The sequence below is a fragment of the Thunnus maccoyii genome, chromosome 20 (genome assembly GCF_910596095.1).
Source record: "Thunnus maccoyii chromosome 20, fThuMac1.1, whole genome shotgun sequence".
Lineage (NCBI taxonomy): Eukaryota > Metazoa > Chordata > Actinopteri > Scombriformes > Scombridae > Thunnus > Thunnus maccoyii.
This window is the reverse complement of record NC_056552.1, coordinates 2971741-2999610: the sequence shown is the minus strand read 5'-3', so window position 1 is coordinate 2999610 and position 27870 is coordinate 2971741. Positions and strand designations below refer to the sequence as shown.

Here is a 27870-nt window from a genome sequence, read left to right as displayed (position 1 = left end):
ATTTAACATTATAACTGGGCTTTTGTATACAGCCTTTGGCAGTCATCCATGGATGCACTGATTAATGTGTTCATAGAATTTCAGAGTTGGTGTTTTTGATGGTATTTTAGGAAATTGTGTTGTGCCAAGTTTTAAAAATATAGCTGGTCCTCAGTGACATTAATTGCCGTCTCAGTTGTGTCCTCTTTCTGCTGGATGAAGCACAATTTTGTCCACATTTTGTGGGAATGATTTTGCACTCCTCAACCTCTTACCTTTTTCTTTTCTCCTTCCCTTCCAGCCTGCGAGCTGATGAACCAGGGCATCTTGGCGTTGGTTACCTCGACGGGCTGCGCGTCAGCCAGCGCGCTGCAGTCTCTGACGGACGCCATGCACATCCCTCACCTGTACATCCAGAGGAACAGCGAGGGATCGCCACGGACCGCCTGCCAGTTCAACCCGAGCCCCGGGGGGCAGCGCTACACGCTGGCCGCTCGGCCGCCGGTCCGCCTCAATGACGTCATGCTGACACTGGTGGAGGAGCTGCGCTGGCAGAAATTCATCGTGTTCTACGACATCGAGTACGGTAAGTGATCGACAGATTCGCTGTCGCTTTGATTTTCGGGGCTTCGAGTGAAACTTGAAAGTTTTGATTATTGCGATTTGTGGAAATTTTGGAGATATGTTGCTGATGGAAATTTAACAAGTAGCTGTTACAGCTGCTATTTGTTGTAGCGGACAAACACTCCACTTAAATGCAGGTATTTGTGTTTGATTGTGGAACTGGATCATTCTGAAGTCTTGAAATTCACAATAGCACATCTGGCTATTATTGGAGCCCAATGCTCTTTTAAATTAAGCAAATCTCAGACGTAAAATATGGTGAATCTTAGTCTAGCATTAAGACATAACTGATTTTGTGGTTTCTGTGTCCTCTCATGTGTTGTGATACTGGTTCTTTCTCAAGTGAATCATCAGCAGAAGAGCAATTGTGGCTTTGCTAGTGATCACACTGACAGAAACCCTGTTTACAACTTCAGATCTTAAATTGAGAAGTTTTATAGTGCTTGAAAATGGATGTGGAGAATAATTTGAAATAGCCAGTTGATAAGTTGCCTGTTTCAGACACATCTTAAGCTTTTTTTTTTTTAATCTATACATCTCTCATCAGAAATTAGTGTGCTTTGAAAAGTCAATTTAGGTTTAGGTTTGTTGACAACAAATACATTAATGTTGTCAATGATAGTCTTCACACTCCATGAACCATTTTAACACGATGTAGAGAGGTGTATTTTATTTCTGATTCAGCAGCAGAGCAGTATATGCATCTTTAAATCAAATAATCTACATGATGAGATTTGTCTCAAAGTTGATAATTATATGTTTATATTAATACAGACACCTAAAAGTTAATTTTCTGCTTTTTCATTCTGTGTGTGCATCCAAAGCATCAATGAAAAATGTGTCTCTTGTGTCATACTTCAGAGTTATATCTTCCTACTGGTTTTGACACGGATATCTTGACTTTATGTCACTATTTTCTTTCTCATTTTCCCTGGTATTGGTTTGCTGCAACGTTTGTTGTTTCCTGTGTTTGAACTCTGTGGGATGCCTGTTTCTTCTCAGGGTTTGAGCAGCGACGTTATCTTAACATTCTGTGTAGTATCACAGCTGGGTGCCGCGACTTCTTGATGACTCACCTGCTCTTTTTAGACGGAGCCGAAGCAAAGAAACACACACATATACACACACAGGTTTAGACACATATAAATTCTATCTATGTGTATGCCCTGGGCACACTGTAACAGACTGTTCTTGTTTGTTTATACCCTGTTTTGACTGTTACTTGTGTACAGACTGTAAAAGCAAATTTCCTCTATAGAGTACAGTCAAGATGGCGGCGAAGATAACAAACACGGGTATTTATTCATCTCATATTGTGACAAACTTTAGTGGATCATAACATATCAGGTATGGAATTAATCTGCAGATGCGCCAGTTCAAGATGAGACCAAACTTTTCTACAGATGTCAGTTTTTGAGCCACGACAAAGGCCAAAATGTGGCCTGCAACCTTGTTTTCAGCCTAGCTGAATACCAGAACTGCCTTTTTCTATGTCATAACGCATATTGTAAAATGGCGAGGACTGCTGAAAAGATGAAAGTCTAAGCTTGAGGATAGGCTCGTAAAGAATATTATCAAGATTTATGTGAATTCACAACACAACCCGGCTCTCCAGGTACCAAAATTCGGCACTGATTGATCTAACATGGCAATAAAGCATGATTGGTTATCCTGAGTGGAAACAAGATTCAGAACAAGAAGTTGTTGATCACTTGCTGCCCCTACCAGCTGGTTAAGAGGAGTCAGTAGTCAACGGCGGTATAAAACAGAGCAGTAAATTATGTTATAAAATAGGTTTTTCAAAAATTGTGAATCACAGCAACCACGAGAGGTTCTACTGTCATAAATGTGCAATAAAATTAGGCTGATGGCTCCAGTAGAATGTGAGATCAGCTGCAGACAGATACACACACACAACCAAACACATGATCTCCTCCAGGGTTACGTCTAGCAGAGATAATGAAACTGAATCTGAACTTGTGCTCACACAGATTAGTTGATATTTGTACCTCTGGCAGTAACTGCTGCTCTGTTTTGTTATATTTTTGGGTTTCATGATGGTGCTCCTTGTCAATGCATTTAGCAGTAAGAATGCTGCTGTTTCTCTACATGAACAGATAACTTCTTTCTCTATGAGGAGCCTAAGTCATGACATCACTTCCTGTCTAGCCTGTGTCCCACCAGCTTCTACTAGCTTAGGTCAAATTGGCTCCACTACAGCACTTGCTTTTAGAAGTTGAAAACCTTTGAGACTTGATTTCGTTCATACCCATAAAAAACAACTTAAGCTATAATCTCTGCTCTCTAAAAACTTCTACATCATTCACTTCTTTCTTTCCTGCGAGAACTAACCACAGACACTCGTCTCGCTAAAGGACTCGACTCTTTTGGCATGCTGCATCATATGGTCCAGGGCTCATGGGAGATGGGGAGTGTTAAAGGCAGCTAAATACCATCTTTATCTATACTTATGGAGTGAACAACACCGACATACTGTTGAGTTCCAAGACTGGATTTTTAGTTATTTGCGTCACTACAAACGTCGTTGAGATTTTGAATGATTTTCCTACTTCTGGAGCAGAATTCTGGAAGTTCTGGTTTCACTTTGGCTCTTTATAGCCAATTATTTGGATAAAGTAGTAACCGTCACCACTTACTGCCAGCTCAGCTATGAATCAAATGTAACCCAACTGTTCTAATGATGAAGGGCGTCCAGTTTTATATTTTAGTTCTTCTCTTGCTTTTGTTCTTTTGGAGATTTAGATTGTTTCATTCCCAGCTCAAATTTGCATCTGAGTACAGAAATGGCAGACCACCACACATGGAATACATGTAGTCAAATAATTGAAAAAGCATTAGGAATGACTGCAGACTGCCTGAATGTTTTTCAATGTTTTCTGGCTTTGGAAAGATTTCCATGACTGGGTGTTGCAGCAAAACTTGAGAGATTGACTCTCCTGTCTGGTGTATTTGTTTGGAATAGCTTACTTGGACTGTATCTTAATGAAATCACATTAGGCCCAATGGATTTTTGAGCGTAATCGATACAGGATTGTGGCAATTACAATATAAGGATATAGACAGATGCAGGCATTTAGCCTCTCAGATACTCTTATCCAGAGTGATTTAGAGTAAGTGCATTAGTAGCTGCAGGCCAGGATCTGAATCCTTTAATAACGAACCAGCAGCTCAGTGAACATTAAGACTAAAAAACAGCAATGAGGCTGCAGAGGAGAACTTTCCTTCTCCAGCACCACACTGTGAAGGCATCCATAAATACTCACATAAATGCATTTTTGCTGCTTACATTTTTGGAGGACTTACACAATCAAAAAAAAAACTCTTTCTCCAATGGCAGATTTGTTAGTTTGATTTCTTTGTTCTAACCTTCTTTTGCACCCCGCCCGCCTCCGATCCTGATGATGGATTTGGGGGCATTTGACCCTTGCGTGGTAAAGCCCAAGGCGATGTTAAGAGTCTGCACTCGCAACAGGAAGCATTAAAGCACTTTTTTGCTGGATTTCAACACCACACAATTTCACACTAATCTTGTCTTGGAGGACAAGCATGGCTGCACAAAACCTGCACTTTTTTTTTTTGTTTGTTTTTTCTCGGTAGCACATGGTTGACCTTCCCTGTTCTTGGCAGCGGTGTGAGCAGAATTATCAGCCTGGCTGTAGTAAATCTTTTAGTCTTGGTTTTGTTACTTTAGATCTATCATCCACCATTTTCAGATTCATCCTGTCATGTTTTAGTTCACTGCTTTTCTTTAATCCAGTAAGTAGTTTTTGAACACTTGGCAGCATTAGTATCCCTCTGTATTGAATTGTTGGATCTCTGAATCCAAAACACATTTTAAACTATTTTGGACAATCAATAGTATGAGTCATCTATTTTGTCCAAGATGACAAACACCTCCTGCTTCTCAATTATGATGATTTGCTGCTTTCTCTGCTTTATATCATTGTAAACATCTTTGGAGTTTTTGACCTTTGAATCAGACAAAATAAGACCTCTGAAGAACTGACCATGAACTTTTTTTTCACTTTATTTCAAACATTATATAGATTTTTTTCTTTTCTTATACTAGGTTTTTGAGGCTGACAGCAATATTGATATATGATAGCTTGAAAAAAAATCAGCTAGCAATATATTGGCCAATATATACACATTTTTAACAGAAACAAATGAGGATTCTTTACATTTGATTCTTTAATAAATGTGACCAACAAATATCCAGAGCAGATTTTACAGTATAAAATACATTTGTTAGTAGACGTCACTGTTGGTAAATAATCTAAAACATATTGTCTTCCTGCCAACATATAAATTGATACCAATATATCTGTAATGAGCTCGGTCTCACTCTACAGATCAGTCCTAAATGAAAATAATAGTCAGTGGTCCGCCAGGAACAAAAACTTTGCAGCAGGATTGCTTTGCAACATAAAACTGTCTGAACCGTCCGTACGATATGATAACAGCTATTAGAGATGCAATAATCTTCTCAGCCTGTGAGCTGTAGCTGCATCCAAAACTTTTATATCACAGTGAAGCACCACACTGTTAAACAAACATATATAATAGCTTAACCTTTGTGTGAAGATGTTGCTGCAATCATGTTTTCATTATTGTGTGCTGTGTTATTTGTTGGCTCTATGTAGTGTAATGTTTCAATATCTGGGTCATTGTCGCTGTTTCCCGTCCTGTTATTGCTGCAGTCGGCTGATTGTTGCTGGTACACAATGATTTTCAATAAAATCCAATTAAAAGGATAATAAAAGAATCACATAATGTTTTTGACAAGTGAAACATTTCTTCTTTCAGACTTTATTAATGCTAGATGTAAAAAGACCTGGACAGGAAATCACAATATCTGTTTGCACAGTTATCCACACAAATAAGATAGAAAATATAAATGTGTGAATGGAGCCGTAACAGCTGCTTGTCAACGCTGGTATGTTTTAAGGGGATTTTTCTGTTTTTTAAAGAACGCAGGGTGAGATGAACCCAGTCGGGGTGAATAAACCACCCTGTCTTTGGACAGATTTAATGGATGCTGTGCTCTGATGTCAAGCTGCCCTCCAGCTCCGATATGAACAAGTGTCAGGCGGAGTGATGAGAGCTGAGAGTGAACCTCTGATCCAGCTCAGATCAGCAGGGACTTCCACAGAAGAAAAAACACTGCAGCGTGGTGGAGCGGACAGTTCGGTTGTGACTGCAGGAGGTGAACAGATGGACCAAACCCCTCGAGGATCACAGTAACCGATAATGTTATATCTGACACAATGTTATGACAGGGGCTGGAAAAGGGAGTGAAAGTGGGGAAAAATATTGGGTTTAACGGATGGAAGACAAGCTCTTATCTAAGGGGAACAAATATAATATAAAACATTCAATTCTGAACATGTAGAAGCATCGATTTGTACCAAAGCTGCATTAGAGAAGTCACAAATAGACTAGGGATGCACAGTATTGGATTTTTTGCCGATATCCGATATGCCGATATTTCTTAATAAAAAAACTCATTGTGGCCGATTGCCGATGCCGATATCTGTACATATTTTTCTCCAGCTGGCTGAGGAGACTATTAAACATGCAAGCATAGATTGTACTAAGTATGATCAAGAAGACAATATATGAAGGAAGAATTTAGGAATTAAATGAACCTGCCAAGTGGGTGGAGTAGTAGAGTTTTCTTTGAGTTTATTAGACAGACAGGATTAATGTGTAGGATTTAATCTCTGGTCCACACTCTGGAGCAGAAGGTGGCGGTAATGCGCCTAATACGCTGGTTGCCAACCGCTGTTATGAACCAAAAAGAAGAAGTTTTTTATTTTTCAAACAAAGTGGTACATCCTGTCAGCCGAGGTGTTTCCTATCTGTGCAGCCAAACACGAATAACAAATCGGGGCTCGGTGGTCCAGTTGGATCCACATGGGTGGATCACAGCCAGCTAGCTTTCGCTAGCCTCCCAGCTAACGTTAGCCCTGGCTCTCTATGTGGAGCACCGAGCCCCAGTTTGTTATTCAGGTTAAAGTGGGAAGAAGCAGCGGGACCGTCAGGCTGACACGGTCCATCAAGGGAAGCACAGTTAGAGCTTTTATCGGCCGATACTGATGACATGCCGATAATATTGTGCATCCCTAGAAGAGACATTTTAAAACCTGAAGTAATTGAACACCAAATGTTCTTTTTCTTGTTAATAACTTGCAGTAAAATCGTCTGGTTGATTTTCACTCTTAACTAAACCGACTGCAGGTGAAATGGACACTATTGGAGCTCCTTTGGCGCATTAGTGCTTTTCAGATTTTACTTTTTGGCTTCTCTTGAAAGTATTGACACAGTTTTCAATGTGCTGTTATTTTTTTTATGATGTTTTAACCCCTGAGCTTTGGTTTTATTTGAGCAGGTTTTGAAATATCTGTGTGTGGAATTTAATTTGTGCTGCTCACAGAGTTTTAAAAAAAAGGAATTTGATATACTTTGTACTGAAGAAATAGTTGCAATGGAAACTGTTGACGGTGTGTGTGATAATCCAGAGTAACAGTCTGCAGTCCACTCAACCGTGCACATTTTACACTCAGTGCAAACATTCAGTTCCAATGCAGGAAGTAATGTGTTACATAGTGAATGAATAATTTTGAGAATGCTGACAGTGAGTATTATGCAGAATCATCCATAATCAATATTCTGTGTGGTGATGGAGTCGTGTCCCGAGATCTCAGCAATTATGTTGGTGAATAAAATTACCAGTAATTAAAAAAGTTACCATAACTTTTTTTTTTTTACTTACTGATATGTGCAGACTGCTGCTAGCTAGCGTTAGCCACCCAGCAAATCTAGAAACTGTTCAGTTGATCGCCAGCGCTTCAACTCTAGACTCCATCGCCAGAGATGATACCTCGTCAACAAAACACATGAACAGATGTCAGATCAGTGCGCAGAGTCATTTTCAGTCTGTCCCTCTCGGAGATGTGACCGTTAAATTCAGTCAGCACAGTCGACCATTGTGAGTTAAGGTAGTGCAGCTAATAATGTCACAGTCTGCAGCTATGATCTGCGTTACTATTTGACTAAAAACAACCTTTTTGTGCATATTGTAATAATTTTCACGATTTAGACATTTACACAACATGTTACTCCAGGCTGGGGGAAAAGAAGGTGATTTTTCCTCAACCCTTTGAGTAAACATGTCTTGGCTAGCATGGCTGCAGACCTCTGAGTTCTTGCACAAATCTCAAATTCGTACAGTGATTCCAACAAGTTAGATGTTGCACTTATTGATGACTGTTTCCACCATAAACAGTCAACTAATAAATCAATTAGAGAAATAACAACTCTTAAATAAACATATTTTTCTTCAATCGAGATGAATAACATGAAGTTAACTGCTCATAGCGGCCGCTACTGCAGCGTGTTTGTTAGCTGAAAATGACTGAATGATGTCAGACTGAGTATTGACCAAGCGGCAACGTCTGGGGCTGTAAAATGAAGAAAAACTGCAGTTCCTTGAATGGCCACATGAGGCTCCAAAAGCGAGTCAATCCCCATAGACCCCCATGTTAAAATGTCCAACTTTACAGCAGAAATAAACATGTTTACAGCCTGGTACAAAAAACAGTTTTGGTCTCTGTAGCTAATTTCCTCTTTCATGACAACTGTACGGGGGGTGAATTTTTTTATAACTCACCTGTTTAAACTTTATTAAGCCGTAAAGTTATGCATAATGAAGGACATGGCTGCTTTGAGTGACAGGTCCGCCAGCCGCTAGGTGGCTTGTTTCAGCCATTCGGCCCGCCTCTTTGCCCATTTTTGATTGGCTGGGAGTTAGGCAGCGTCACGCACTGCCAAGATGGCGACGGCTGGAGCGGCTCACTTTTAGCTTCAAAACCGCTCTTCAGAAACCAACGAGTGACATCACGGTAACTACGTCCATATTTTTATACAGTCTATGGTATTGACATGGACATTTAGTCCAATTCTCAGGTGTTGTCTTGGATTTTAATCAAACTCAGACCAGCGGTGCCTCGTGTCACGTTTGACAGACAGTCATAAAGATTTTAAGGTTCAGGGACCAAATGTGAGGTTTTCCAAAAGTGCCATTAAGTGTCGGAACACTTAATTTCCCCGCATCAGTCATCAGTGTCCACTACAAATGAATGTTTAATTATGTCTATAACATTACAGTTCTGACAGCAGTTAGTAGCTTTTTAATGAGGCTGTTTTTGTCTTTACCCGATTGTTAAATGCAACTGAAGTGCTCATTTCAGAGGTAATTGGGATTAGTCTGTCGAGGGATCATGGAGAAAGTGGATGCGAATGTTTCCACTGTGTGGTTCGGCAGAGACACGGTGCCTCGTGATCCCAATTAGTCGAGCAGCGTCAGGGTCTGTGCGGAGTCGAGCTGAATGTATTTAGACTCATTTGTTTTCTCTGAGGTGGGATTTCATTCTCTGCATGTTAATCGTCCTTACAGCAAGAGAATGTTCTTCTGTTTATTGTTTTATTTTATTTAGAAAGTGTGTGTGTGTAGTTTAAAGTTTCGGTTTGACTTTGGTGATACTGTGATCTTTCTCTAGTGACACACAAATAGTCCTGGTTATAATCATGTTTTTTTGGAGAAGGAAATCTGATTTTAGCAGCTCATGAAATGTGTTGTTGCTCTTGGTGATCAGATAGAGAAGCAAAATCCAGCAGATAAATGAATGCAGCAGAGTTCAGAGAGGTTGAGGTTGAGGTTACTCAGCTGGTAGATCAGAAACCTGGATACTGTTATAATCATGTAAACACTCATTGAGGTCAGAGGTCAGAGTTCTCCAGAGTCTTTGTTTCTGTGAATTTCTAGTTTTAACAAGTTGAGGATGGTGGTGTTTGAAGGATGATTTTTTTTAGGCTACATATCTTTACATTTGGCTGATGAAACATGTAAAGTTTTATTTTTCATGCAGGGATTTAATATTTCTCCAGCAGAGTTATAACCTGGTAGTGTGGAGAAGACTTTGACGCAGGTTTTAGACCATAAAGTAAGGAGATGCAATGAACCAAAAACTGAAAAGAATAAAGTAATAAAATTTGTCTGGTTAACTTAATTAGGGATTGAAGTTACACTGCAGGAATGTAGACTTATGACCTCAGTATTTCTAAAATCCTGCAGCCTTATAACATCAGCAACATACCATAAAAACCATCGACCCTTGTGATGGTGGCGCCTTGCTCAATGGCAGCTCAGCAGTGAAGGAAGATGATTTGTTTCTGTTTTTTTTGACTTCCTCACTGCACTGATTGTTTGAGAATTTCAAACAGATCTGGAGACATTTTGGTTTAAATCTTTATTTTACACATTAAATTGAGGTTTGAAGGTTGTTTTACTTCATGCAGATCTGGAGAGATGGAGATGGTGACCAATTCCTGAAGGCAGATGATAAATATTATAATTTCTATTTTATTCATCCACTATGTTAAGTGATGTGAGAACATCAGAGGGACCTTATAGATATTTGGGCCAAATCTCTCATTTTAAACTTGGTGGATTAAACATGTAGGTTTGTTGAAATGTTAGAGTTTATATTTGACCAGGTCTACTGGTCACCTGTAAGTAACAAAAGCTACTCATGAATGTTAGATTTTGAATAATAAGTGGCTGCTAATAGAGCCCCTTTTTTCTGCTAACTGATGGTGATAGGTGATGTTTTATGACTCAACAATTTCTCTCAATTTTGGCAGAAAATTTGGAAGAAAACTGGTGTTTCCACTGCAGTCGCTGAAAGGACTGATGTGCAACTTGACTCTTGTTGAAAGGTCGTTGAGCTTTGCCAGACCGCAATGTTACATACTGTTTCCCCTCATATGGCGCCTCGCGACAGTACAAAGACTCCTCATCAACATCCCTCTCGTATCGGTTTTCCATTCAAACTTAATTGTCCCTGAGGGCAGATTTGGTTTGTTAAACCACACATAACAAAAGACATATCTCCTCTCTGGACTTAATCACACAATGTTATCGATCCGCTACGTCGTTGGTTTCCTGTCGACACTTATCCTCTCTAATTCCTGTTATTCTATATTCTCTCATCCATTAATTGTTCATATATATAATGTTTATTTTTCATGGTTAATTTCCTCATTAAACCCCTCCAGCCCTTTGGATCCACCTTGTTTCAAAATACATTAAACACCTCCTTGAACAAAATTGAACATACACAGTAAAGTTTGGACACCAACTTTGAACGCACTCACTAAATCTTCTTCTCTCCCCCTCTCGTCCTCCCTTTTCTCTACCTCTTCATCTTCATCCCCTTTTCCTCCTCGCCCCGTGTGATGAGCGAAGCCATTATAAGTGTGAGCCAAGCAGGAGGCCCCATTTATTCAGATTAGAGGCTCATTGTTGAGGGATACGAGGAGCAGATGGGCTTTTTGGTTTGGCTGTCTGGCCGAGTCTGTACGGACCGGCCCGCTCTGTCAGTCGGCTGTTATGATGATAAAAGGAGCTCCTTGGATTGCCTCCTTCCTTCCGAAACCCCCCCCACCCCCCCTTACTCGCAACCTTGCCTGCTCCATTTTTTTAAAAGGCAATAAGTAAGATGTTTGCTGCCTCATAGCACAAAGCGACTATAATATATCGATGGGAGGCAACACAAACAAAAACACACACACCTGCCTGTGTTTTAAGGACATTTTCAAAGACAAAAAAAGCAGAACAATTGTTTCTGGATTTAGGCTGCTGATGTCTTATTACAAGACATTTCTATTGGGGTTATATATAGAGGATGATGGCGCTCGATAAAGGTTAATAAAGGTCAATAAAGGTTATTACCTCCCTTATGGCCTTTTAATAATCTCCCTGCTGGTTCCCACTGTCTCCCATGTTCTCTTCAACTCTCTCCACCGTCCTCCGAAAGACGTTTTTCAGCATTTTCATGCCGTCGCTCTTGTCTTCTGACCCCCGTGGACGAGGCGAAATGTGTTTTGAACTCGCCGAGTGTGACACCGGAGGAGGGCGACTGCATTTTTTTGAAGTTTTATTCCTACGTCCAAAGGAAAACAAAGTAGTAAACATGGTGAGTTTTCTGTCTTCATGAGTGATTGAGTTTGGTCGTAAAACTCACATACATTGCAAATCAGCTTGTGTTCAGAGTTTCTCGCTTCTCTCACAAACTTCCTCAAAGAAATTCTGTTTCATGAGGTGCAGCCTGCGGTTTTATTCCACCATGTGAGTTGGAAATTTGCAGCAGCGACAGTATATACAGGGAGAATTTTGAATCCTTCCAATGGCAGCCATGTTGGGAGGTCAAGGCTGAATTCAAGTGCAGCTATTTGGGCTGTCAACATTTGTTTTGTTGTCTAGTGTGAGGAGAATCAATGGAGGATGTTTCATAAACTTCCAGAAACAGAAGTGATATGACTGTTATGTGAAAACCTCAAAAGGCATCAAGGCACACACTGATTACGGTGAGTAAAACATGCCAAAACACCCGTGAATATGGTTTTAAATGCAACTATTTCTCCTAGAAATTATGTGTCTACAGTCTACTATTAAATTGTTCTCCCAGTTCACTCTTCGGGGAGGTGTTCAGGGTGGATGGAGGGCGGACAAAATGCAGGACGCCAGACACCAAGGTTCGTTTTCCGAGTCCTGAGTGTGTTTAAGTTTGAGCCAAAAAAAGCATTTTGGTTAAAGTTAATGAACAACGGTGGTTTCAGTTAAATGTTAAATGACACGTCGGGTCTTGTGCTTCAGGTTACTGGTGACTATTTCCTGTATTAAACCCAAACTTTAAGCCAGCTGCCAATGTTTAAACATAACAACATAACATAACATACAAGTGGATATTGTACTGCAAGATAATATATCTTGGTGTAAATAAAAGAAATACATCATCACTGAACATTTTACTCATACATTCAGTATCAACATTTTTGCCAGATATGTTAATTAACGACACTTGCTGTTGCAAATTAGTCTAAGATAAGATCATTTTCACTGTTCTAGTGCAATTAAATGTCATTTGGAGCAAACGTATATATGCCCAAATAAGAATAAGAGCATATATAAAAACATATATATGTATATATGGACACTATACAGTATAAGATACAAAAAATATAAAACAGATAAGAATATAATACTCTGTATACACAGAGTAAAAAAAGTAAAATGTCCTACTGGGAGCAAGTAGTGCAGCAAATTGGAGAAATAGAAACATGAATTTCTTAGAGGAAGGATTGTTTTATGAAAGCAGCAGACCTTTGACATGTGTCTTTGATAGCATTGACATCTCCAAAAAAAAAGCAGCAATTTCACCACATTCGCTTCTATCATCTTCATGTAACTTGATTATTTCTTCTGTTTGTGCGGCCTGTTTGCTTCCTGCATTATTTGTGCGCTTTGAATGACACGACCAGTGAATTGATTCATAGTAAGGTCAGAAGCGAAACAACTAACCTCCTTGTGTGTCATATTTATGTTGTGCAAAATCAGAAGTTCTCAAAATAGATATTCTGGTATCACCCAGGGATGATTTAACCCTGATCTCCCCCCTAAAATATACTTTTTTAATCCTTCAGGTACACAGAAAGCACATAGACAAGAATGTTAGTAATGCTGCTTACATTTCAGGTGCTTATCGATGCGTACACGTTAATAAAAATATATAAAATATCATGAGCGACAGTCACAGACAGACAGTAATGTAGAATACTGTATATCCTACTTTTAACCAACAGTGTTTAAATGCCATGACACCCCATAATACTAAACTGTCGGATGGAACAATCACAATAATGATAATTTGGCTTATTCGTAGTGCTGGAGGAAATGTCATGGGCTCGTTAAAATAAAAGGATTTGTTCTCAGTGTGCTCAACAAATTTAAAAAGCGACCTGCCCTTTTAGATTATTAGAGTTTTGCGAGCGAGCGTGACACTCCCGCCTCAGGGTGACACTTGACGAAAGGTCGGATGTCACCGAAAACCACTAGAGTTCATTCTCGAGAGATCACGAATGTTCCCGGCAAATTTGACGTAAAATCTGCCCAACAGTTGATGAGATTATTGTCATTCTGTCACAGTTTATTAGACCATATTCTCTTTATGTTTTCCTCAGCTGGGGGGAGCAGAGGTGGGTAGGATGGTGGACGCTTAATTTGGGTGAACTGAACCTTTTATTAGGTCACACTGAGGCAGCTTATCATGTATTAAACTGACAGACATCACTTTTCTTAAGCCTCTCCAGCCACGGCAGAAGAACGAAAAAAAGGGAGTGAAGAAGAAGAAGCTGCACACACACACACACACACACACACACACAGAGCGCAGGATTGATTTCTGCCCTTCTGCGAGGGTATCAATATGGCCGCTGTGGTTGCGTGGCTCCACTGAGCGTGATGCAGCAGCTCAGCCGCATCAAAGCTGCAGACTCCAAATCTCACGCTGGCTGCACACTCACCGCCGGCCGGCCGCATGGATGGACAGCTGAGCTGCAGTGCGCTCTGGGAAACGGTGTTTTTCATCAACACCCAATCAGAGGCAGCTGTCAGGCGGAACAGAAGGCCGTCCTGGGGAGAAACGCTGATAAAGACATTGACACGGAGACTGAAGTGTGTGTGTGTGTGTGTGTGTGTGTCGCCATCAGTGTCTCTAAATTATTTTTTAGTTCTTAGAGGAACATCCTCTCTCCGTGTGTTTGGCTGTTTTTTGATGTTGCAAATAGATGAGGTGAAGTTTTATCTGTTGTAGATGTTGGTTGAAGTTGTTCAGCAGGTGTTTGTAACATCAAATATTATATTGCATCAGGGTTTAAAGGAGATATATTCTACACATTTCCAGGTCTATGTTTAAATTCTGGAGCTCTACTGGAATAACTCTGCATGATTTTTATTTATCTTGCACCGGTCCTTTATGCAGCCTCGGTCTGAAACAGGCTGTTGTCTCTTTAAGACCCTGCTGAACTGTTTTAAAATTAAACTTTTGATTTATAAAAATGTGCATCTTCAGTGGAGAGAAATAAGAGCTAAAGATAAGAAAGGTATTGAGAAATAGACAAACTTTTTACAGGATTTGTGAAACATTTTGATAACAATTTTGATAAAAAAAAAAAAGTTCCTATTGTGATGTTGAATATATATATACTGGCTACACAGACAAAGACGGTACATTCATTGTTGGTTTTAGTCTCTTTGGGGGATTGTTGATAATAAAAAAAAGCAAATACAAAGATAAAATAAGAGCAGCCGTATCATTTAAATCCTGTAAATGGTATCAGACAAACTGCATTTGCTGCTCCGCTGATCATAAAACAGAGCAGAAAAGTGAACTTGAACAGTCGATTTCTTCCCTCTTCAGTGATTTCAAAGCAACAATATATCATGTTTCCATTCTGCCACCGCGCGCTGTGACCGAACCGTACTGTGCTCTCTACTGTTAATTTAATAAATCTTTCATCGCCGACAAGGCCGATCAGATGAACGAGAGCTCTCGAGAGCGGCGAGATCTCCGTCGAAGCGTGACGCGCCTGAAAAGAAAGATTAATTAAAATATGAAATATTAAAAACGTGAAGTTACGGGGAGGAAGAGGAAAAAGAGAGAGAGAGAGAGCGGAGGGAATTAAAAGAAAGAGAGAGAGAGGTGAAAAGGTTAGAGGAGGTGGATTTACTCCAGGCGGTGTGTGGAAGATGGCTCTGCCTGAGGCTGGTCGCTGTTAGGATGCATCTGTGTTTCTGCCTCCTTGTAGAGCTGTTTTACATAAAGAATGTGCACTCGGTTAAATCTGCACCTTCGTTTCTATGAGAACCACAGCTGCACCTTCATGCTGATGAATTAAAGGGCCAGTCCACCAACCGTACACTTCAAAGTCAGTTTACTAGTCGTGTTAAGTGTCGTATAGTCGTATAATGTCTTCTGTGGCTCTGCAGGAGCTGTTATAAACTATTGTGTTGTGTTTTAGCGACTGATAAATCTTTAAATGCATTAACCGGTTACTCAAACTCGACTTCCTGGATCATATTTTATTTCTCACCAGTACCCGAGGCAACACACCCTCCATCAACGCAGCCCCCGTGTGTGGTTTTATCACAAGGTTGTTTTCAGCCTGAATGGCGGCCATTGTTGCTAATCTCTTCTTCTTCTTCTTCTTATTCCAACACCGCGCTACTGCCACCATCTGTTTTGTTACGGATATTACAGCGTTTTTACAAAGCTCCGTTTTCCCCGGCGTTTTCACATTTACACACCGTGGAGGATGTTTTGGAAAAGCTCAGTTTTCAGGGGAGAAAAACGCTGTTTTAGTCCAGATGGAAGGCTAAAACAGAAGAAGATGCATTTACAAATTTAGGAAAATGGTCTTAGTCTTTGTTGAGACTCTAGCAAATCGCAGCTGAAGACTTTTCTGTTTGCCGCCTTTTATTAAACCAAATTTGAGGGTTAATATTTTACCCTGCACTGTAACTTTTATTCTCTTGTTCTATCTATTTTATTCCCTCTTTAGCTTCTTTTTATTTCCAAATTTAACAGTTTTTAATTGTTTTTATATGTCTTTTTACTTGTGTTGCTTTTATATTCTGTTTTAATGCCTTTTACGCTCTATGTAAAGCACTTTGAATTGCCTCGTTGTTGAAATGTGAGGTTACAGTTACAGTAGTCTAGTTTCTCTACGTCCTGCCTGGACATCAATCCTCTGATTCATTCTGTGTTTTTAATTTTCAGAGACATTAAAGAGAGCTTAACATAAAACCACCCCAGCACCATCAGTCCCCCAGCTGCAATCCTTAGAAGTGTCTGATGATCTTCACGTCAACTCGCAGGTGAACTTGTGCCGACCCGCCCGCCCGAGCGCTCATTTCCTCGTGTCTTTAAACTGTTATGTGCATTTAAATAATCGTCCCGGTGATTTACTGCGTTTGACCGTTTTGAGCCAATCCCAGCTGACTCACACTCTGTAATTTGCTTTTAATTACAAAAGAAATAAATGGATGCTTCTCCGTCAATTGAACTCCATTGTCAAACGGGCCCCCTGTTCACCCCTCATTGGGCTAAACTCTCCAAGAGGATTAAACCTCGGTCTGAAAGCCACTTAGAGAACCTCATATTGCTTCATACATATTTAAGGCTGCACGGGGCAACACAAAGCGACGTTAGACAACGGCTCATTGGTTCTCAGCTCGTTAGCTCTCTTTGTTGTGTCTCCATAGGAAGCAATGGAAACACAATGGTTCCTCTGTTTGACTGAGCCTTTGGCAGGCACAAGAATGTTTTGACTTGAAGGACATATGAGGACTCAGAAAGTTACAGTAAAGTATTTTAAACTTGTCTCACATGTGCTATAAATACTTGTCTAGGATTGTGTGTAATATATGGTTGTGTTTAGAGTCCCTTTATGGTGTTTTGGCAGCACAAGATGAGTTTTTTCATTGTACAACGAAGAAAAAAATCATTTAATTTTGAAGTTTTTACATCATCTGCTGAGTCACTTAATGGTGGGTGTTAAAAGGTTCCTCCTTCCCAACATTACTTGGGTTTTTTTGTGTTTTTTAATCACTTATTTCAGTCTAGTGTTTCTGTTTATCTGTTAATTTATCAGTGATGTTGCACGGTTTCAGTCGAGTAGTTTGTGTTTCACCTGTTTCTTTTTAGAGAGTGTTGTGATGTTAGGACATATTATTATCTGCTTAATCAGTGACACAGACAACAGGTGTGCATCATTAGTTGCACTAAGCAGTGAGTCACTAGGCTCTGTTGAGATGAGGCAGGCAGGCTAAAACTGTTTGTGTCCTTGTAGCTCAACTTGTGGTTAACTGAGTGGATGGTTGATTCCAGTCATGAGAGGCCGAGAAGGTAAAAGACCAGTCACTGGTCAGCTATGATGAGTAGGGAAGAGAGTAGGCGGCTGCAGATTTTATTCATTTTTTTTTTTTTTTTTGCTTCAGCTTATTTTAGTTGAATTTCCAGGGTTCATTTTTGCAGCTTTAAAGTTTTTTTCCAGCGCCAAATAACAAAGTCATAGTTTTCAAAGTTTACCAGAAAACTTCACTCGTAAGACAATTTACTACAATCATACTGAAAGGATTTAATAGAATAATAAGCTCAGGTTTCACATAGTATGTCTTATATCTTATATTGCTTTACATGCAAAGTGCTTTAAGTTGGACTAGTTTTGATCTTTTTAAAAAATAACTCAAGTAAAGCAATTACTTTAAGTATAATTTGGCTTTTTGGTTAATAGTTGCTAAATGTAATACATTTTAAAAACAGGAATGGTTACAACCCCAGTTCAAACACTCTACAATTAAATAAAATCTAAAAAAAAATAAATAAATAAGAAAGACTAAAGAAATCTCTCTTTAATATCTCATGCAAGTTTTAAAGTTGCAATCATTTTTAGCCACTTGGGTGCAGGTAACAAGCTCAAAACACATAAAAAATTGTTTTGATCAGTGTAGAGGAGGTAAAGCAGGTCGTCCACTAATCGGAAGATCGGCGGTTCGATTCCCGGCTCCTCCAGTCCGCATGTCGATGTGTCCTTGGGCCGGATACTGAACCCCAAATTGCTCCTGACGGCTGCTCCAGCTGTGTGTGAATGATTAGATTTCCTCTGATGGGCAGGTTGAGACTTTGGTCAGAAGACTAGAAAGACCATTAACCATTAGCAACCATTTCCATATTTTAGCTCCGGTTTGGTCTCCACCAACTCCTGAGAAAAATATTTGTCTCTTTAGCCACTAAATGCTTCACATTCTTCATCAGCTGATTTCTAACTTTGGTCAGAAGACTAGAAAGGCGCTATGTAAGTACGGTCCATTTACCATTAGCATTTACCATTAGCAACCATTTCCATATTTTAGCTCTGGTTTGGTCTCCACCAACTCTTGAGAGAAATATTCTTTCTCTTTTCTTTCTCCATCAGCTGATTTCTAACTTTATCTGCTGTTGGTTTAGTGTTCAAAAGAAATCCCAGCATCCTAAATGTATCCATCTTTTGTCTTGTTTTCCTCTTTGTCTTGTCTTCCATAACCTCGCTGCTTTTTTGTATGTGTTTGAAGTCGTGCCGTCTATATTATAGTCATTAATAAGCCGTTCGGCAGGCCAGTGTGTTTTGAAGTCACATTGCGCGGACACGTACCGGCTCCATATGTGGTCCCCTGATGTCCTCTCTCTCTTCTTCTTTGATGTCTCTGTTAAGATGTTTTTCTAATCGGCTGCTGATGGCGGCGTTGCAGGAAGAAAGGCGAGGTCACAGGGTTTGTACCACTATGATAACACGGAGCTCTTTGATAACGATATCTCTTCGGCTTGTTCAGGGAGGCAGCCGGTCTGCCTACGTGTCCTCCCTCATACATGGACTTCCACATGTATCGCATTAATCAAAGTAGAGACAGCTGAGAGTGTGCTGCTGCTGCTGCTGAAATGCCTTTTTATTTATTAATTACACATCCTAAAGTTAATTCATGCAGGTATAACTTGAAAAATGGTGCAAGAGCAGACATCTTTCACCAGTTGACTGTGAAGGATGAGGCTGTACGGCACCGAGGAATAAGATATATCAGGCTTTGGATACACACACAATACTAGTGAGTAGATCAGTTCATTGTCAGTTTGGCTCCAAACATGAGATTTGTTGACAATAAAAAAATATAAATGTATGTATGTACGTAAAGAGTACGGTCTTGACCTGCTCTATGTGAAAAGTGCCTTGAGATGACTTCTGTTGTGATATGGCGCTATATAAATAAAGATTGATTGATTGATTGATTGAAATAATCTCTTAAAGTTTCTTCTCCTCCAATCCAAACAAAATCTGAAATATTGTCTCACTGGAGAGGTGGTGAATGGAAATAACTCTCAGAGTTTTAAAGATGAAAAACAAGTTATTAAATATTAATTAATCATCATGCTCTACAAAAACTGTCCTAAATGTCATTACATTTCTTCTGCAACCTTAAATGTCAGTGTAGTACTAATTACAATAATGATAATAATAACTTTTTTTTATATATAGCAGTTTTCAAAAACAAGTTACAAAGTGCTTTACAAAGATATAAAAGCAAAAAGAGAAATTACCAGATGAATATAAATAAAAGTAGAATTGATATACTAATAATAACAAGTGAGTTTAAGGCATGAATTGAGTATTAGCAATTAGCAATTTAAATACAAATGTGCATTTAAAGAGATTTAAAAGAGGAAGATGTTATGTGACATCATTATTTAATGTGAATCTGCAAATATTTGTTCTTTTCCTCTGTCAACTCATACTGAATGTACGAAGCCTGAATGACCTTTTTGCTGGTTTCCATCCAAGACTATTTTCACAACTATGGAGGTTGCCATAGTTACGCAGGCCACTGAAAGGATGGGACGAACCATATAGATCCATCTCTCAGTGTCGTTAGGAATCTGCAGCACAGTGTTCCTCTGTTCTGCTCTGACGTAATGACAGGTGCAACCTGGTTTAGTAAATCACTAGTTAATTTGTAATTACTAAGAGCTTAGGATGAACTTTATGCACACGCTTAGTGATGGATTTATGAACAGCTGATGCAACACAGCCCTGGCTTTGTGCATGAGGGTACAAACAAAGTTGGAAGCACGCCGTCATTTAAAATATAATTGTGCTGCAGCATTGGGATTTCCTGTCATGGGAACTAAGGAGTCCATTAAAACTTAAGAAAGTTCTTTGATAGCAAACACTTAAGTAATGTAAAGATTGGCTGTTAGGAAACATCTGTAGTCCAACAAGATGCAACTATGTAAACAGGAAGTCACTGTAGCATCACTAAAAAATAACAGTTTTAGGAGCCAAAGGATACATTTAAATAACTGACAAACCTTTGTGAATGTAGGTCTGACTTTGTTTTATTTCTGTCTGCATCCCTGGAGAAATATGTGTGTTTTAGAATTAATAGTATTCATGCAGTTTACAGTGAGAGAGAAATATCCCATTATGCTAAGCTAACTGACATTATTCGGTAATTTACGTTAACATCATCGGCATATAGTTTTGTAATTTGAGGTATATTGTGTTTTTTTTTCTATTAAATGTAAAGTGTCAGGTCAGATATGTCGACCATATTCCATATTACAGCTGCAACTAATGATTTACATCATTATGCATAATTTCCCAGTCAACAGTCATGTCTTTAACCCTAATATATTCAGTTCACTATCATGTATGACAAAGAAAATCATTAAATCCTCACATATCAGAAACTAACATCAGTCAATTTTTGGCATTTTTGCAAAAAAAAAGGGGACTAAAAGTTATTCAACTGTCAAAATTGTTGCGAATTAATTTTCTGTCAGTCAACTAATTGATTAATCAATTAATCAACTAATTGTTGCAGCTCTACCTCATTTAACCTCTTTTACTCTTCAGATATTAGCAAGCTAACGTTAGCTTTGTCAGTTGGTTCATTCAGCTAGCTTAGCAGCAGTTCCACCTACAATTAGTAGCTGTAAATATTTAGTAACGACTCATCTCTACGTAACAAATAGTTTACGAGGTGCTACTGGTTTTAATTTAGTGATGCGTAAATCTGCACGTAGCTGCAACCAGCAGGTCCTTAAATAACATTCTTGTTGTGTCATGTAGTAACTCTGACTCTTGTGTTTCTTACTTTCTAGCAGTGTTGCAATCAAACGATTATTCTGTTTGCACTTGTTTTAAATCTCTCTGGAGATGAATGTCAGTGTAAGTTGCTTTCAGTCTCTCTGTTCTTGTGTGTAACTTGGTATAAAGTCTTGTTGGGAGCAGAAATTGAACAGCAGTCAGTGAGTTTTTCTGTGGACTATCAGCAAAAATCCCACTAGATGTGTATTAGTTTGACATTTAAATGAACTAGTGTCCCATCACGTTAAACCTTTGTGACATGACAGCTTCATACCGGACTGTAACGCAGCATCGCAGTGTATTTTTTTTTAGGATTTCTTCAAAAGTTGCGCCTTTTGGGAAAAGTAAAACAAGAGCTTGAAAGGTTCAGTGCTTTCAAAAGTATCTCTATTTTTATTCAAATATGGCACAAAAGTGTCTGTGTTCAAGTTTCACTTCACATCTTCAAGAAAAAGCTTGCGGTATATATTTTGATTGGCGTAGCAGCTATTTTCCACTGATTTCACCTTGATTTTTAGACTCGACAAGATAAAGGTAAAAAGATAAAAGAATGATTGTTCTTTGAAGGCATGAAGAGCAAGGACCCCGGAGTCGTGCCTCAGCTGAATCCCCCGCTGGCTGCTGAGTTACCATGAACACCGTGTTGAGTCAAGAGTCGAAAAAAATAGTTGATTATTGATTAAGCTGATCAGCTGTAAAGAAATTGCCTTTTACACTGACCTTTTCTGTAGTTATCAAGTATAATATCACACAATTTGACACACACACACACACACACACACACACACACACACACACACACACACACAAAAGCCCTCAAGGTCTACTTAATAACCTTTTCTGGACCTTTCTACTACATCTTACACTTTGCTCAGTTGTCATGGAGATACTGTAGTTGTCATTACATTACCTAAGCATGAAACATCAGTCACCAAGCACACTCCATCTGTTGATGATGACCACAAGTTGTGGTTGAAAACTCTAAAAAAAAAGCTAGTAAGTAGGACTTTGAGTTAAACTCCTGTTTTCAGTGAAACAGAAGGAACGTCTCGCTCAAACAGTAGATGACAAAACAATCAAAACAAAAGTTGATCTTCTTCGGCTGAGGAGGATAGTGTGATACGGTCAAAAGCTCCAGAAGAGCTACTAAATGGACCTCGAGGTGAGTCTCTTTTTTCAGCATTTTCTCTCACTTTTGTCCATTTGAAGCACAGTAAAGCTTCTTTTTTGTGGGTGTTTTTTTGCTGTAAGACATTGTTTTGGGTTCCACTAAAGTATGGTTGCCATCTGTAATTACTGACATTTTAAAGACTAATTGATTATCAAGACGATACTTGTGAATTATTGATAGTGAAAGAAGTCATTATGCCTCCAGGGGTGCCTTTTTGACCTTTGACATCACTATGGGATGAATAATGAATGTCAGTTCTTTACAAACCTCAATGACGCATCATCTCTGTGAGGACGGAGGACTCTGAGATTCCCAAACCGTAGCGGAACGTCACGAATCCTCCTCTGAGTGAGCGGACGCAGGTTCTAGCCAGCGTGACGCAGATTCAGAGGGACACGATGACGAAGGCGAACAGGAATAGAAAGAGGGACCAGACAGAGAGATGGCAAGAGTGCTCTCACGCTTGATTTCTTTCTCTTCCTATCTCTCTTCTTATTTATTCAGTGACAGCGGTACCAGACAGAAAAAACTACCTGAAAGGACTCAGCTGGAGACATTTTACAGGACAACGTCCGCTCGCTCTGTTTTTGAAGCTTGTTTGATGTTAAAACACATAAATCTGAATAGTTTAGCATCACTTTGGCTAATTTTTATTGCTCAGCAAAATCAGCTGCCAAAGCCTTTATTTTCATGGTAAAACCAGTGTTTGAGCTCACTCGGCCAGTTAATTGTGGCTATTTGCAGCCTGAGGATGATGGCTGTTAGCTTTTAACCTCTTGTGACCAGGCCACCAACATTAAAGCTGTTCAGCTTTCGGGCAACAGGGATTTTGCTTTTTCACTTCATTACATTCATAACACGTTCTGAATTGTAAAGCAGAGCAGAACATCATGTGGGTTTAGTCGCCATATCTCCCAGTTCTTTTTGTTATACACTGTATATACATGTAACATGGCTGATCAGCATAGAGAAAATGTATTGTATGTTATTATAATTTATTATTTCCTCCTTGTTCTTAAGTTTTTGTTCAAGCACCATCCACAGTATTCAATATATAGTGATTAGATTGAAGATCACTCACTATCTTTGAGGTAGAAACAAAAAAAAAAGGTACAGGAACGTTGTTATCGGACATAAGTTGTAACATTAGAGCGATTTTATAAACTCACCTGTTGACCTCACACTGCTTCCTGATTGGAGGATGGAGGCCTGCATGTCTGATGAGAAACCCGGTCTCACATCAAAATGTGTAAAAGCAACGTTGGTCCACGCACACAAATAGCCAAACATATTAGTTTCACAATAAAGGCTCTAAAACTGTTAGAGAGGCCTTTGTCTGCCAAGTTTCTGTCTGCGAAAACAGACAAACTTTATTTCTGAGAATTTAAGTTTTTTCTGTCAGTTTTTAAAATTAAATGAGAAACTTTACATTTTACCACTTCAGGCTATAAAACGCCTTTTTTTAACCAAGAGATAGTTAGAGTGGAGGCAATTTGAAATAGAATGAAGCCCACTGACATTGGACAACCCAAAAGAGCAATCAAACGTGTCAATTTACCCACAATACATTGCCCCTCCGTAGACTTCAGTTATCAAAAACTCACCAAAAAAAACTTTATTTCTCAGAATTGAAGGAGAAATAATTAAAACTCTATCGTATTGTTGAGTTATCGAGGATACTTTCATGTTTTTGTGTTGAGAAACGATATTAAAGGTATCATTAAAAGGAAACCATTACTACGTCTGGGCAGGTCTTCCTGTCAGCCAATCACGAAGCTTCAAATTCTGGATTTCATATTCAGTTCATCCCCAAGGCTCTAAAATCTACATTTTATCAAAAGAACATCATCAAACAGTTAAATAACACAAAATAACATAACAGCTCAGATTATTATAATAGCAATAGCAGCATCCATAGCAACCACCATAGCAACGATAGAAAGCTTGAAACTATAACTGTCAAACTAAACATCATATACATTCACTGAATGAAGATTATGAAAATAAAATGCACATTCCTTTATTTATCAAAACACATTTTAATGCTGAAACTATCATATAATATTAACAGACAGAAACCTGACAGTCACATGACATAGATGCAGGTCAACAGAAAAGAACAGGCCAAAAAACAAACAAACAAACAAACAAACAAACAAACAGAGGCATCTTATAATTTTAGAGCCGTTATTGGGAAACTAACGTAGCTATTACACATTTTGATGTGAGACTGGGTTGATATGGTGTCACACCGCTAAACTGTAATTATAAATTTTAGCATAAAAAGTAATTAGAAAGAAGTGCTGCGGCTGAATAACTGATCCAGTTAAATTACAGTAATAACACCGTTGCAACTAATCACATTTTATAAACCGCTCTTATTTTGAAGTGTATTTTCAGACAGTCCTGGCTGTATCTTCTTTGTCTTTACATTCTTACTGCTTTCCCTCTGTCTTCCCCTTCATCATCTCTCTTATTATCTTGTCATTTTCTCTCTCTAGATAGGTAATTAGATTTAACTGACATCAATAAAAGTAAATACAAGGCTACAGTCACCCCAGTCCTGACATACAATTAAATTGTCTCTCAGCCTCACTTTTCTCTCTCTATCACTCCTTCTTCTTCTTTTTTTTTTCTCTTCGTGTCACCGTTTTCCTCTTTCCATCACTGTCTTCCTTTTCATCGTCTTCTCTCGCTTGTTGTGCTGGATGAGCTTTTCAAGAAAAAGACATTTTATTATGAGGAGCTTTCTAAGACTCTCTGTCTCTGATTGGCTGCTCTGGTGCTGTAACGTGACGTGATGAGAGAGGAAAGCCTTGTAAAGCTGGATGACACACACTAAGTCTCCTGCTGTGTGTGTGTGTAAGTGTGTGTGTAGGCTTTTGAATATGTATTTTTGGGGGGCAGAGTCATCAGGTCATGGAGGGTGTCTGATTGTGTGTGTGTGTGTGTTTATAGTCTTGTCAAGCTTTCCATTGTTGAATACACAAAAACATGGGGGAAAAAAGACAAATGCTTTAACATTTGTCTTCATTAAGCGCTTCTTGTGATTCTCTGTACATAAATATGCATGCAGGTATGTAAATGTATCACGGGGCTCATGGGAGTTCAGTGCGACAGCTTCCTATCTTACCTGCATACCAATCTGTAGAAAACCATTATTCACAGAAATCTCTCGACGCTCGTCTTTTCAGACTCTTGACCTGTTATAACTGATTGATGCCAAACAGCCTCCCACTGCACACGCATGCAGGGTTTCCAGTGTATTCAGTCATAATGTGGTTAACACAGACCTGAGAGTTTGTCCCGGTCTGTACCAAAATATATTACAACCATTAATATCTCAGGTTTGCTCTTTAACAATGCTTCAGAAAGCGAGTTTTTACTTAACATTTAAACGTTGCCAGAATAAATGAGTCACTTGAAAGCTGGAAGGTTGGAGGAATATAACTGGCTGAACTCCTTCTTTATGGATGAAGTGCTTGTTCACAGTGTTGCTTAGTAATGTGTTATAATAATGTGATTTAAGTAAATAGTGTGATGATTACGTCTGTGTAACAAGTGACTCATTACATTTTTAAAGTAACTGGTTTATGTGCATGATGCTCCATAGAGTCACTCCATCATTTTGTGCTGATCTGACAGCAACCCAATATCAGATCAATATCCAGTATCAAGAGCTGCAACCATTATTAGTCAATTAATCAATTAATCAGTTGACAGAAAATGAAGCAGTTAATCGTTTTAGTCATTTTTTAAGCAAAGATACAACATATTAGCTGCTTTCTGCTTCTCAAATGTGATGTTTTCATGCTGTTCTTTGTCATACGTGACAGTTAACTGAATATATTTGGGTTTTAGACTGTGGGTCAAAAAAACAAAACATCTGAAAACATCATGTTATGACTCTGGAAAATTATAAATTATATTTTTCACTATTTTACTTGCAGCCTTAGTGGGGTTTTTTTGTTTATTGTTCATTATCATTCATGTTCGTGATGATAATGCTAACATTTGCCAATTAGCACTAAACACAAAGTATAGCTGAGGCTGATGGGAATGCCATTAGTTTTACAGGAATTTGGTCATAAACTGAAGTATTGGGCAAACTGAATATTATATTGGATGGTGGCACTAGATGAGAAGTTAATTCACCCTGAGGAGAACATGAATGTGCCAAATATTGTGGCAATCGTTGAGACATTTCACTGAAAACCAACAAACTTCATGGCGACACTACAGTCAGAGGATCATCAAAGTCAGCAGGGTTCGTTCTCTGGGTACCATGGACTTCTGCACCAAATTTCACACCAATCCATCCCATAATTGTTGAGATATTTCAGTCTGGACCAAAGCGATGGACCAACATACCAAGAGCCGAGTGTAAAAACAACCAAGAAGCATCTGGGACATATAGCCATATGTTGAAAAGCTGTAATATACTTTAAAAACCAAATAATTCAAAAGTCAGTGAAGGCAGATCAGACATTATACTTGTGTTTTTCCTCCGATGGTTCAATGGATTTTTCTGTCTAATTCATTCATTTTCCACTCACCACCTTTCTATCTTATAGCTTGTTTTCTCTTTTGATTCGCTCCCCTTGTTCTCCCACTCCTCTCCTCTCTTTTTATCTATTTCCGTTCCATTTCTATTGAGATTGAAAAAGCAGGATGGTGCTCTCGCTCGTTTTTGAAAATCTCTCTATCTTCTTTTGTTTCATTTGAATAAAGAAAGCCGAGTCTTCTTCTCTCGTCTCTGCAAAGTGGAAAATGTTTAGCCGTTCCATTTCGCAAAGTGTCTCTCCAACCACCGCTCTGCCTCTCACTTCCATTTACATTACCCCCCTACTTCCTTCTCTTTTCTCAAATACCCACTCCGTGATTGGTCAGGACCGGGAGGCGGGAGTGTACCTGATCTCTGTGAATGCTCCCAGAGAACAGAGTCAAGGTTCTTGTGAAGATTAGAGATGTGAATATGAAATGTATTGCGGTGAAGGTTAAGTGGGAAATGTACTGGGTGAAGAAGATCTACTCTGCATTTTTTCCATACATACAATATTCTCTCTAATAATGTAGCCATGAAGTTATATAGTGATCACAGCTGCATGGGGGCACTGGGTTGTGTTTTAATACAGTATCGCTGGTTGTATTGGAACATTGTTGGCAGGGATGTGTAATATCAGTGTTGAATTCACAGGATTTTATCACCAATGTGCTCAAATAATTTTCTTTGTAAGGTTTTTAAAGCTACAATATGCAACTCCTGGAAATCAAGCTAACACTAGCATGAGACTGGAAAGCAAACCACTCATCGAAGAGGCCTTCTCTGATTGGTTGAAAGGATGAAGCTTGCTTAAAACCTTGAGAAGAGAATAAGTTTATCTATCTCTAAACCTTCGACGACACCTCTCCTCATAATATATGTTTCGGAACATATTTTAACTAGAAATATAAGCAAAAAAAAATAAACATAATGTAGCTTTAATTTACTGGAG

The 27870-nt window shown here is 39.0% G+C and overlaps 1 protein-coding gene across 2 annotated transcripts in view; it reads left to right on the top strand.

Moving 5' to 3' along the window:
* Positions 1-27870, top strand: part of LOC121886498 (glutamate receptor ionotropic, delta-1-like) — a 313546-nt gene that overhangs the window by 709 nt on the left and 284967 nt on the right. Inside the window, exon 2 of one of the 2 annotated variants that reach the window (XM_042396524.1) lies at positions 281-565. In XM_042396524.1, the coding sequence (XP_042252458.1) occupies positions 292-565 (274 nt within the window). In that variant the 5' untranslated portion in view covers positions 281-291. Of the gene's footprint in view, positions 1-78; positions 566-27870 lie in introns of those variants that run through there. The other variant, XM_042396523.1, reaches the window with a different exon arrangement.